Below are 12,028 nucleotides of genomic sequence, written 5' to 3'. Positions count from 1 at the left end.
GCTCCCGTCGGCGCCAAGCAGCCCTTTTATAGCAAAGTGCCGGACCTGTTTGAAAACCCCGAGAGCAGGGGCGGTAACCACACTCTGGGCCCGCCCATCGCTCGTGTCTCCTTTGCTGCGAGCGGCGCCGACCGGGCGGGGCCCCTGAGCCCGAGTCTGGCCCGGAGGGGCTTCCGGGAACCCTCCCGGCTCCGCGCAGCCTTGCAGCCGGCACTCCGGGCGACGCTTCCTACACCTTCCACACAGAAGCCTCACGCTTGCCCCTCACGTCTCCCAGACCAGCCCGGAAATGCTCACCGAATCCTCGCCGTCGTCCCCGAGACGCTTGAGGTCAGCTTTGACGCTAAGCATGTCTTTATTGCCAAGTGTCTTCTGGTCTTCTCGATCGATGGATGTCTGCGTCCCTCACCGAGCCTCGCTGGATGCAAGTGTCGAGAACCCTGTGCTGCCTGCCGGGACTCTCCAGTTTATGATCGGATGTATGGTTCCTTAGGGACAGCTTCTGGCTGCCACTGTCCCTGCATCACAGCCCAGTCCTCCCCCCAGCCGCACACGCGGAGCCAAGCTCTGGAGACAGCCTGCTGCCACGCTCTCCCTATGACCTGGGCGGTGTCTGCTCGGCTTGTTCTTTGCGAGTACGTAAGAAAGTCCAAGTTCTAGAGCAGTGAAGCTTCCAGGAGATTCTGCATGGAAAGTGTTGGAGGCTGCACGCAAGCACTCATTCGACATTATTATATGTTGTGAATGCTCTCTGCTCCTCTCCTCAGTAGTCACGCCTCTAAAGTGGGTGCAGCTCCTAAACAAAGAGCGCATCCTGGTTTGCTACAACGTTCTTTTGACAATTCCTTCAATAATAAACACTTATACATTTGGCCTGCCATTCATCCCTTTGAGACTTTGTGTAGATGTGGCCTCTCCTCCAGGCTCTGTGAGCAGCACCTGCTTCATCGAAGCTTGTTTTCTGACTTCCTGGTGCACGGGGACAAATTCCAGAGCGGGGCTCTTAGCCTCGGCTACAATGGCAGGCTTCAGGACTTCTAGGAACTGGCAGAGAACAACAGTTCCGTCTTTATTTGCGCTATTGACCAACGGAACCCTGGCATTGTCTCCACTGAGGCACACAGGCAGCAAACAGTGTGACCGGCAGGACCCGCGATGTATTCTTCTCACTGGCAGGTGCAGCCGTCAGTATTGCCAATGTCTTTCAAGCATATCACCCCTTCTACATTGTGGTAATTGTTGGTCACGAGGGCAACCTTGGGACTTTAATGTCTTAATTAAAAAACACATATGTGAACACTCCAACAATTTTGGTTGTTGACAATTTGACGTTGGTATTTTAAATGTAACTCTTTTCCTTTGTCAATCCTGGGTATGTTATCTTAAGCACTTAAAAGCATTGTGCTCAGAAGGGGCCCATAAACTTAATCACATATCCAAGGAAGTCCATGACACGAAATGATCACTGAGCCTTCTTTGGGCTCTTCAGAGCCTTGAAAGGCTCTGGGTTTGGAAAATGTGCAGACAAGAGCACTGGGAAATGCTGTGAATGTTGGAATGAAAACCATAGGTTAGTAACAATAATCTGATGAGGTTGTATAAGGGTAACAGGCAACTATCTCCACTTATCAATAGCAAAGAGGTTATAGAGAGAGTGTATCTGGTATACGGAGGTGCAAAGGCAAATAGCCAGCAAGCACCCAGAATACAAGTTTGACATTGAGGCAAGAGGACAGACCTGAGGGAGAGACTTCAAAGTTATCCATAGAAAGGTAACTCCTGAACCCATGAAGGGGAATGGAGCAGTACCTTGGAGACTCCCTCCATTTAGGTGGCCAAGAGACAGCCCTTCCTTTGTTGGTAAGGTACCTCTGTTATTTCCCAGATCATGGTTGTAATTCTGACTTTCTCTTTCTTGTCTGCACTGACTGCTATCACATTGTCATAGCGTTCTTATGGCTCAGCTTCTCTGCACTTCATAATCCTCACTGCTGTCAATGAATATTCTTGAGTTTCAAAATCGAGCATGATGAATCAAGCCACTTTAAGAGGATTAGGAATACATAAACGCTATAAAATGAAATACACAAAATAGACATAACAGTGATTTATGCTGAGCTGATCCTTCATCGCATCGCACCTATCTGAATCGTGTTAGTACTTAATATTTAACTTAATATTTAACCTTTGGTGCTGCAAGAAGTAATCAGTCATTTCTGGATTTTGAAGGGATCCAAAAGGAGGGTGAAACCCTCGTCTCTTGGGGTTTGCCCTGGGTAATCTCAACATTTCTTTCTTTCACCATCTTAGTGAACCAGAGACTGATACACGTTTCAGAATAAACATAATAACTTCTTAAAGACAAAGAGAGAATTTGCACAGTGAAAAAAGCCATTAAATCACTCTCCACCACAAATCGATTTCCTATTCAACATCAAGCATATGTTGTAATGTGTTTCCTTCTATAAAAAATGTAGTCGTGAATGTAAAACATGCTTTTAAACACTGTTCCTTTCTCAAGGGAAATCTGTGTGTGAATGTCTGCGTGTATGTGTGTATGCTCTTTGATTCTGTTACTTTCCAAACTTCTCATCCTCAAACATGGCAGATTTCTGACCCAAAGGTTGTAAACATTTTAGTAGCTGATCCCCCCAAATAAAATCAATGTAAGCAAAATTTTTTTTCCACCAGTAAAGGGGCCTAACCCTCCATTATGCCTCTTCTGAATCTCCTGTCATCATCTATGGGAAACACGGACCCAACACCCATGACAGGACCACACATTGCTACATTTCCCATTTTCCTCAACAAATCAGGAATGCTTGAAACCCCGAAAGTAACTAACCCTCCAAATTGTCACTAGGAGCAATGATGAAGCCTTTTTGGACAAAGTAGTGATTGTCCTTGACAGTACAAGCTCTTATTACGACCATCATTTACTATCACTCTTGCAGAGAAATGGGGAAAGAGCCTGTGCTAGTTCCCTTCCTATGAACCAGATTTTCCGGGTCAGTCTCAGTGAGAACTAAGCAGTTGTTCAACGTTCGAGAAGCCAAGAATGTACAGACCGTTAGGAGAGAGCAAGCTAGTGACAGCACAGACGGGAGGACTTCTATTTTAAACGAAACTCGTGAAGTTGTCTCCCTGACCTGTGAATCTCTCAGAGTGTCAGGGGTTTTTGGAAAAGGCTGAGACTGACGTGGTAAAACCTGGAAGAAGAAAACAGGCAGATCTCAAAGCACGAGCTGTCCCGCGTCGCTATACAATAGAGTCGCTGTGATCCCTCCACGGGAAATTTTCATTTTTTTGCTTTCCTCAAGGGTAACAAACACAATTCCGGGACAGAGCTGAGACTAGGTTGCGGTCAAGTGGCAAGGCTGAGCTGGGAACCAATCAGCGCGCCGCGCCGAGCTTGTATATATACACACACACACTCCAGGGCCAGGCAGCTCAACTCCGAGACTTTATTATTATTATTGTTTTCTGTACCTTCCGCCAGCCGAGCCCAGAATGTCCGAGGCCGCGCCCGCCGCGCCCGCCGCGCCGGCCCCCGCCGAGAAGACGCCCGTGAAGAAGAAGGCCCGCAAGTCCGCAGGCGCCGCCAAGCGCAAGGCGTCCGGGCCGCCGGTGTCCGAGCTCATCACCAAGGCCGTGGCCGCCTCCAAGGAGCGCAGCGGCGTGTCCCTGGCCGCGCTCAAGAAGGCGCTGGCGGCCGCCGGCTACGACGTGGAGAAGAACAACAGCCGCATCAAGCTGGGCCTCAAGAGCCTGGTGAGCAAGGGCACCCTGGTGCAGACCAAGGGCACCGGCGCCTCGGGCTCCTTCAAGCTCAACAAGAAGGCGGCGTCCGGGGAGGCCAAGCCCAAAGCCAAGAAGGCGGGCGCGGCCAAGCCCAAGAAGGCTGCCGGGGCGGCCAAGAAACCCAAGAAGGCGACGGGGGCCAGCACCCCCAAGAAGAGCGCCAAGAAGACCCCGAAGAAGGCGAAGAAGCCCGCGGCGGCGGCGGCTGCGGGCAAGAAAGTGGCCAAGAGCCCGAAGAAGGTGAAAGCGGCCAAACCCAAGAAGGCGGCTAAGAGCCCCGCCAAGGCCAAGGCCCCGAAGCCCAAGGCGGCCAAGCCCAAAGCTGCCAAGCCCAAGAAGGCCTCCAAGAAGAAGTAAGCGTATGGGTTCGTCGAGAACGTCGTAAAGGCTCTTTTCAGAGCCACCCACCGGCCTCGGGAAAAGAGCTGTGGCACCGTGCGGACGCAGGGGGCGTGGCGGACAGAGAGCACTGCAGCTGGGGGGCGCCCCTTACGCAAGGGACGCAGGTCACAAGAGAGACGCCTAAGTGCACTGCGGGCGGTGAGAATTATTAGTAGGGGTTGGAAAGTCTGGGGACTATTTTTGGCACTAATTCCCCCTCCCCAACGTCCGATGGTTCGAAATGGCCCACACTCCACGCGAAGGCAGGAGTAATTGCGGGGGGGAGGGGATAGCTCAACTGCACGCTAACCCAGCCCTGTTTAGGGAACCCTGGTTGTGTTGTGTACGATTTGCCCACTTTGAAATTTGCACTTGACGAGCCAGTGCCATGCTTAGGTTAGGAAAATACTTTAGCCACCGCGGCTTTTCTGCACCATCTCCTGGTAGAAAACCAAGACACGAAGGCCAAGTCCAAGGGTTCCCTAGCCAAGCATACTGCAGAAACCCAGGTTCCTTCCAACTCCAGCATCTAGGACGTCAACACGCCACTAGGTGTCCATTATGCGAAACCCACCCCAAGGCAAGCTGTACTAGCCAGCGATAAGCCGTGCCCACATACCCACCCACAATTAGGATTTCTCCGGGAAGGTTTCACTTTAGATTAAAAAAAAAAAAACCAACAGCTAACGTCCTTGAAGGCGCACTTATACTAGCTTCCGGTAGCGTAGTCTAGACCTTCTGATTGGGTAAAAGAAAAGTAACGAAACAGCCAATGAAAAGCTAGACCTGCAAGTACCTTTTACATTCGCATTTCTGACAACACGCGAAAATTAATCCAATCGCAAATGATCTTACTAACCTCATTAGAATACCGCATCTATAAATAAACGTGACCTTGCCGCGGCTGATTTTTCCCTTAGGTCTTAGCCACAGTGTCTTAGGTTTTATCGCCGCGATGCCTGAACCCACCAAGTCCGCCCCGGCCCCGAAGAAGGGCTCGAAGAAGGCGGTGACCAAGGCGCAGAAGAAGGACGGCAAGAAGCGCAAGCGCAGCCGCAAGGAGAGCTACTCGGTGTACGTGTACAAGGTGCTGAAGCAGGTGCACCCCGACACCGGCATCTCGTCCAAGGCCATGGGCATCATGAACTCGTTCGTCAACGACATCTTCGAGCGCATCGCGGGCGAGGCGTCGCGCCTGGCGCATTACAACAAGCGCTCGACCATCACGTCCCGGGAGATCCAGACGGCCGTGCGCCTGCTGCTGCCCGGGGAGCTGGCCAAGCACGCCGTGTCCGAGGGCACCAAGGCCGTCACCAAGTACACCAGCTCCAAGTAGACTTGCCAAGTAAGCGCCCCCTTACCCAGCCCCAAAGGCTCTTTTCAGAGCCACGCATGCTTTCGAGAAATGAGCTGTAATCTCCTCTTTTGGAAAGCTGTTTTCGGGTGTCTGATGATAAGTTTATATCTAGCTATGACTCCCACCAATTTTCAGTTACAGGTGCGTGGAAAGTGTTTGCAAGTTACCGGGTCAGTAACCATACCTACCGTAAATTACGTGCTCACGTCGAACGAAAATGGTTCTAAACAACTACTATCCCTTCGATTTCACAAAAGTAGATAATCTGAAGTGAAAATCCCATTTGAGGACACAGCTCTCGACTCCCTGGGCTGGGCTGCACATTGATGATGAGGCACTTGATACGGAAGGAGCTTACCCAGAGCACAAAGGAGCCTGCTCTGAAAACTTTGTTCTCCTCACCTTTTTTTTTTTCTTTTCCTTTTTAATGTATGGAGGTGATACTGAAAACAGCCGAAGGTCGTGGGAGCGTCCCCGAAAATGTACGTGGGCTTTTCTGGTTGGCCTGCCTTGCAGGTGCTCCCATATCTGCCTGCTCTGAGCAGCCGGCCAGGGAGGGGGCCTCTCTGGGGGAGAAGGGTGGCAGAGTCTATACTGTATCCAAAAGTCTCAGCGGGACCGGAAGGGAACGTGTCCGGGCTCTGAGAGGCCTTCCAGTCCTGTCAGTTACTGTCACCTCTGTCCTAGGAAGTCCTATTTTGCTTACAGTCTTTGGGAAGCATTCACCTGTAAAGTCCTCTGGGCCACGAGACAGACAGAGGCCCCCTACTCAGTCCCATCAGGTGTGTGACTGTGATGAGGCGATGGTCCCCCCTCCCCCCCCCCCCCCCCCCCGGGGACCGAGGCCCCCTTCTCAGCACCCTGGCCGCTTCCCTGGCGTACCCTTGAGGTGAGGCCGGAGTGGAGGTTGGAAGGGAAGGAAAGCCTTTCGGGCAGGCAGCGGTTTCTGTTGCACGAGCTTTGCTGGCCTGAAGGGTTTCAGCTGCTGGGGAGTGAGGAAAATGTAGACTTTATTATTCGCCAAGAAACCTGATAAGAAATCTTTCCTGGTGACGCTGACGCACCTGCCGGGTCACATCCTCAGGGTAGAAGGTGAGCTAGAAACGAGCACACACACAGACACACACACATGCACACAGACCCACACTCGCCACGGACGATGGCAAGGAAGAGGGTGCCCCGAGCCTTGGTGCTGAGCAAGGTAGATTCTGCCACCGGCAATCTGGACTACTATCCATTGGTTTCTGGCATCAATATCACAGGGATTCAAACACCCAGGTTGAGAATTGATTTAGGGATTAAGCCCAAGCTGGCTTTGTGCCCCTGAGCACCTGGATAATGCAAACGCAAATCCTCTCTGGGGGAATGAGCTTTATTGTGGGCCTCAACAAATCCCCCATAGGACAGCTGGAAGAAAAGGAATGAGAGGCTTCGTACAGGACATTAGCACATTATTCAACAAGACACTGTGACCCAGAATAAGAGCAGGGACATAGAGTAAAAGGAAATTGACAGATACAGATTTCAAGTGGCTCACTTTAATTTCTCTAAAAAGAAAAAAAAAAAATTTGAAATATGCCAAAGGACTAAGATGCTAGTAAGATCCTTGACATATGTCAAAATTCCCCGCTAAATCGTTACATGGCGATAGTTCACAGTATTTCTAATAAATTAGTTCATTCAAGAGATAGTTATTGAACGTCTTTGGGTCAGACACTGGCACAGGCACTAGAAATACAAAAAGACACGACGTTGTCCCAGACCATCTGGAGCGCTCAGATTTGTAGAAGATCAAGAAAACTTACAGCTAATTGCTTCCTTTTTTTTTTTTTTTTTCTTTAATTCATTACAATCTAAAAAAGTGTTTATCACTCTTTGGAACTCTGCTGGCAGGGGAATAGACTTATACGTGAACTACAAAGCTCATTAAATTAAGGTAAAATATTCATCTCAATATTTGAGTACTAAACAGAATCTAGAAATGCTAACAGACATAGTGTAAAGTTCAAGTACACTCCCAATAGACCCCCCCTCATGTCTGGCACCAACTGCAAAGTTGAAGGGTCTCCAAAACCATCCTCGGATTTGATCATTCACTAGATGACTCACAGAATCCACTAAACTTTATTGCACCCAAGGTTGGGGGGTATTAATTACATCAAAAGGATACAGATTACACATAAGCCAAGGTGAAAGGCGCATGGAGCACAGGCTTCCCAACTCAGAGCTTCTGGTAGGTCCTTTCCCAGTGGAGGCCGGGGGAGGGTTTATGTCTCCCTGCCACACAACAATATTGGCACAACACAGACATTGCCAACCTAGGGGATTTGTCATATGAACATGGTTGACTGTCCACGTGGCTGAACTTTAGTCAGCAGGCCCTCTGGAGGTAGCCCACATGCCACATGACCCAAAACCCCCAACATAAGTGACATTATTACCCTATCCTGTGCAGCCCAGGGCTTCTAGGTAAACAAAGATCATCTTATCATGCAGGACATTCCATGAGCCTAGAGATCCCCTCCCAGCAAAGGGCAAAGGCCACATCTCTCTTTGGATAAAATTGGTTCTTCACCATACACATCGTCATAAGAAAAACCATAGGTTTACCGTTTTGATTAGATGGCTATGATTGACCCTAACTTGAATTCTCCAACTATTTTCTTTTTTGATGGTTCTGTCAATGGTTTGGGTTTATTTAGATCAACTGTGGACCCAAAAGTTATAAGGAGATTTCTAATTGAAGGCAATGTTTTTGTCCTTCATTCAGATGAACAACTTCAGCAGTCTCCTCCTTGACTTATACTCCCACTGCCCTCCACACCCTGGCGGCAGCAAAGAAGACTTAGGAGAGGTGGAGATCACGCTGGGGAAAGTTCAGAGTTCTTAACCTTCATTTTGGTGGCGTGGGCACACAGCGCTACATAGAAGAAAACGCTCCCTTTGCTTTACATGGACAGCGGCACTTGACTGACCTTTCCTTTCACCAACCATGAAATTGCTACCGTGGAAAGGGAACAGGAATTGTAGAAAAGTGAAAGACTAACGTTTTCGAATTTTGTCTAAAAGTTTAACCGTGAATGTTAAGCTGCATTTCATAAATACAAAACAATAAAAGTATCACAGCCAAATGGTGGCTATTTTTTAGGAATAGGGAGAAGAAGGAAGGTGAGAGGGACTGAGAAAAAGAATGGAAGAAGCAAATGGCTACTGCGAAAGGGAGCGCCAGAGCCTGAAGACCAAGGGGAAGGCACAGAGGAAGATAGTAGGAGAAAGCAGAGGGAAAAGAGGGAGATGAAGAGCTAGACCTTGTTAAGTGTTTGACACTTCAGCTGGGAATAGAACATTTTACATACCTCAAATACGCCCCAGATTTCTTGGGTTTGGGGGTGAGTGGATGATTACAATGTTACCACATCTGAGAGACACTCTGACCAGCAAATGCACATGGCGCCCTTCAATCCGGCTCTAAACTTGCTCTGTTCGTTCTTCTTCATTACCCTTAGCATAACTGACATGAATTTGCATATTCTTGGTTTCCTCTTCCCATTCTCCAGGCTCTAAGCTCCATTGGGCAGAGTTAGTCCTTTTTGCTGCTGCCTCCCCGATGCCTAAGGCTGTTCCAGACACACAGTAGGCTCTCAATTAGGATTTACAGCAATCATAACCGCTTAAAATACACATATAACAATAGGGATAGAGGATGAACTGAATTGTTGCAAATGTTTAGTAGACTTAGCGACTCAGTCTTTTTGGGTCTTTCCACAACTATATAACAATAATAAAATGTTCTAATAAGTAGTGTATTACTAAGGATTCAGTGAGGTAAATCTTGTAAAAGTCTTAAAGTACTATGGACATTTATTAACACTTAACAATTGTCAGCAAGAACTATATTTTCCTTAGTTGCTGAATTAAAAGGACGATCAGAGTAGCCAATTTTTCGCAGGTCAAAAACTAAGAGACAAAATATGATCTTTGAATGACTTGAATCCCGCCACAAGAAGTATATTTGGGGATTTGTAACGAAGATCATGTTACTTAGGAATATCTCTTGATTAAGGATGGTTTGAGTCATTATCTGCTCATGTGAAAATGACTAAAGGTAATATTGGAGTAGAGATACCTCATAGCGCATTATACGAACACGTGTGAAAAGAACTCTCTTCCCTATACAGATTCCTTATACAGATATCAGATATACACTGATATCAAATATCAGTGCTGATGGCAAAATGGCACCTAACACATAAACCCTTTTTTATTTCTTCAATTACAGGAGAAATATGAATGGAAAGAAGAAATGAATGTAAACACTAACTGAAAATGTGGATGAGCTCATAGAATTTATCAAGTATGAACGTCTGTTTTGCCTGAGAATGATTGATTAGTGTGCCTACCCTGCTCCAATCTAACCCATCCTGGTTTAGTGTACATGGATTCCGAAAGCATTATCTCAGTGTAAGAGCCTCAATAAAGGGCTTTAGTATTTTCATTTCACTTGTTGTTTTAATTACGAAAACAGAATTTACTGCTGTTACAGGCCTACAGGGAATCATTATTTATAATGGACTATGTTTGCTGGAGAAGTCTAAATGAGGAGGGTAAAAAGTCTGTAAATGAGATGTTAAGATCAATAAAATTCGTGGAGAAATGGAATTCCGCATTCCTTGTTGACCCACATCATTCCCCGAGATCTCTCCTTTCTAGACACACATTTATTTTTTCACTTTATCTTCTGCTTCAAAGTCTGAGTGGGTAAGGCCTAAGCACTGTTTTGGCTCTAGTAACGATCTTGGAGGTAAGTAGCTTGATTTAGCTCAGCTGACATTAAAAAAATTTTTTTTTAATGTTTAGTTATTTTTGAGAGAGAGAGAGAGAGGGAGCACTAGCAGGGCGGGGGCAGAGAGCAGGAGACAAAATCCCAGGCTGGCTCCAGGCTCTGTGCTATCAGCCCAGAGCCTGAGGGGGCTCGAACCCACAAACCACGAGATCATGACCTGAGCCTCAGTCCCATGGTGAACCGACTGAGCCACCCAGGCGCCCATCAGCTCACATTTATGACGGCACCTCCAGCATCTGAATTAAGGGAAACACAATACTTCGAAGCAGTCTCAAACGTCCGCGTGCACCAAAATCACCTGAAGTATTTTTTAAAACGTAGATTGCGGGGCCCCACCTCACAGATTCTGATTCACCAGATCTGTAGCAGGATCCCATTATTTGCGTCTCTATATTACCCAGGTGATGCTGATACTGCTGGTCCAGGGAATCACACCTGGAGAACCGTACTTTCAACTAGGAGAGGGGATTTCCTTGAAATACGAATACCAAACAGCAACACAAACCCGATCACATTCAGATCTTAACTGAAACTGAAAAGTCCTAAAAACTGGCAGCCGCCCTCCTCCAGCCTTCGCGACCCCGTGGCCCGGCAGGCCCCGCCTTCCCCCCCCCCCCCCCGCCCCGGTCAGTGTCATAGCCACGGCCCCCCGCCGGCTTCCTCATTGGTCCGTCCTGTCACGCCCCCACCCGCTGGTTTCTCATTGGCCCTTCTTGCCACGCCCCCTCACGCCGCTCCTTCCGTGGCCCGTCCTGCAACGCCCGTCCACACCGTCCTCCTATTGGGCCGTTTCCGCGTCAGCCGGTGGGCCCAACGAGCCTCACGTTGCGCCTGCGCCACGTTACGTGCTTCCGGCTCCTCGGGGCGGGGGAGGGGGGGGAACGCGCGTCATCTTGGCCCTTCCGGCCACCGACGCCAGGCTGCTTCCCGTGTCGCCCCTGCTGGGGCGCAAACCACGGCGACCCGGCCTCGCCGCGCGGCCGCTGGACGTTCGCCACAATCCAGCGGGCCGTCCGTAGATGAGAGCGCGGAACCGAGCGGTGCGCGGAACGAGCCGTGGGGCAGCAGCTTCCCTGGTCGGCCTCCTCTCCGGCGGTTTCCGAGCTGGCCCGGCCCCGCTGCCCAGTGGCCGAGGACACCCTCGCAGTGGCCGCGCAGGACGCCCGGCTTGCACAACCCCGATTTCCCGTCCTCATATTTGTAGGACACTTCCTTCGAGTATTTGAATGTTACATAGTTTCTTTTACGATATGCACACTAACCCATGTATTTAGAACTACTTTGTTTCCAAGCATGTGGGAGGCTTTTATTTTTACTATCTTAAAAAAAATACTCTTTAACTGCTCTATAGGTCGATGATGATAAAAGAGTGCAATATAGGGGCTCCTGGGGGCTCAGTTGGTTAAATGTCGGACTTTGGCTCAGTGTCCACCTCTGCGTTGACAGCGTGCAGCCTGGAACCTGCTTAGGATTCTGTCTCCCTCGCTCTCTGCCCCTCCCCCCCCAAAAAAATAAACATTAAAAAAAAATTTTTTTTAAGTGCAGTATATATGAAACTGGTACCTATTTGTTCGGTACCTATTGTTACTATTCTGAAGCCAGGGTTGAAATTTTGAAATGAGTACCTTGAAATAAGTCAGATATTC

The 12,028-nt window shown here is 48.8% G+C and overlaps 2 protein-coding genes across 3 annotated transcripts; both read left to right on the top strand.

Moving 5' to 3' along the window:
- The first annotated feature begins 3,458 nt into the window (after positions 1–3,458).
- LOC125166585 (histone H1.4-like) lies at positions 3,459–4,728 on the top strand. The gene has a single exon (XM_047860498.1). It carries the CDS (start codon positions 3,511–3,513, stop codon positions 4,156–4,158), a length of 648 nt encoding a protein of 215 aa, XP_047716454.1. The 5' UTR covers positions 3,459–3,510; the 3' UTR covers positions 4,159–4,728.
- Positions 4,729–5,086: 358 nt separating this feature from the next.
- LOC125166605 (histone H2B type 1-M) lies at positions 5,087–10,167 on the top strand. 2 transcript variants are annotated; one of them, XM_047860527.1, is made up of 2 exons: positions 5,087–5,527; positions 9,819–10,167. In XM_047860527.1, the coding sequence occupies exon 1, from the start codon at positions 5,138–5,140 to the stop codon at positions 5,516–5,518; it is 381 nt and encodes a 126-aa protein (XP_047716483.1). In that variant the 5' UTR covers positions 5,087–5,137; the 3' UTR covers positions 5,519–5,527; positions 9,819–10,167. The 2 variants fall into 2 exon arrangements, with proteins under 2 accessions (XP_047716483.1, XP_047716482.1); XM_047860526.1 differs by lacking the exon at positions 9,819–10,167 and adding an exon at positions 8,310–8,659.
- The last annotated feature ends 1,861 nt before the right edge of the window (positions 10,168–12,028 follow it).

The sequence above is a fragment of the Prionailurus viverrinus genome, chromosome B2 (genome assembly GCF_022837055.1).
Source record: "Prionailurus viverrinus isolate Anna chromosome B2, UM_Priviv_1.0, whole genome shotgun sequence".
NCBI classification, from domain to species: Eukaryota; Metazoa; Chordata; class Mammalia; order Carnivora; family Felidae; genus Prionailurus; species Prionailurus viverrinus.
The sequence above is the reverse complement of the archived record's forward strand: the minus strand, read 5'-3'. Positions and strand labels throughout refer to the sequence as shown.

Bases quoted from the DNA above. Each gene is read 5' to 3' on its own strand.
- LOC125166585 (XM_047860498.1), top strand. From the start codon at position 3,511: ATGTCCGAGGCCGCGCCCGCCGCGCCCGCCGCGCCGGCCCCCGCCGAG.
- LOC125166605 (XM_047860527.1), top strand. From the start codon at position 5,138: ATGCCTGAACCCACCAAGTCCGCCCCGGCCCCGAAGAAGGGCTCGAAG.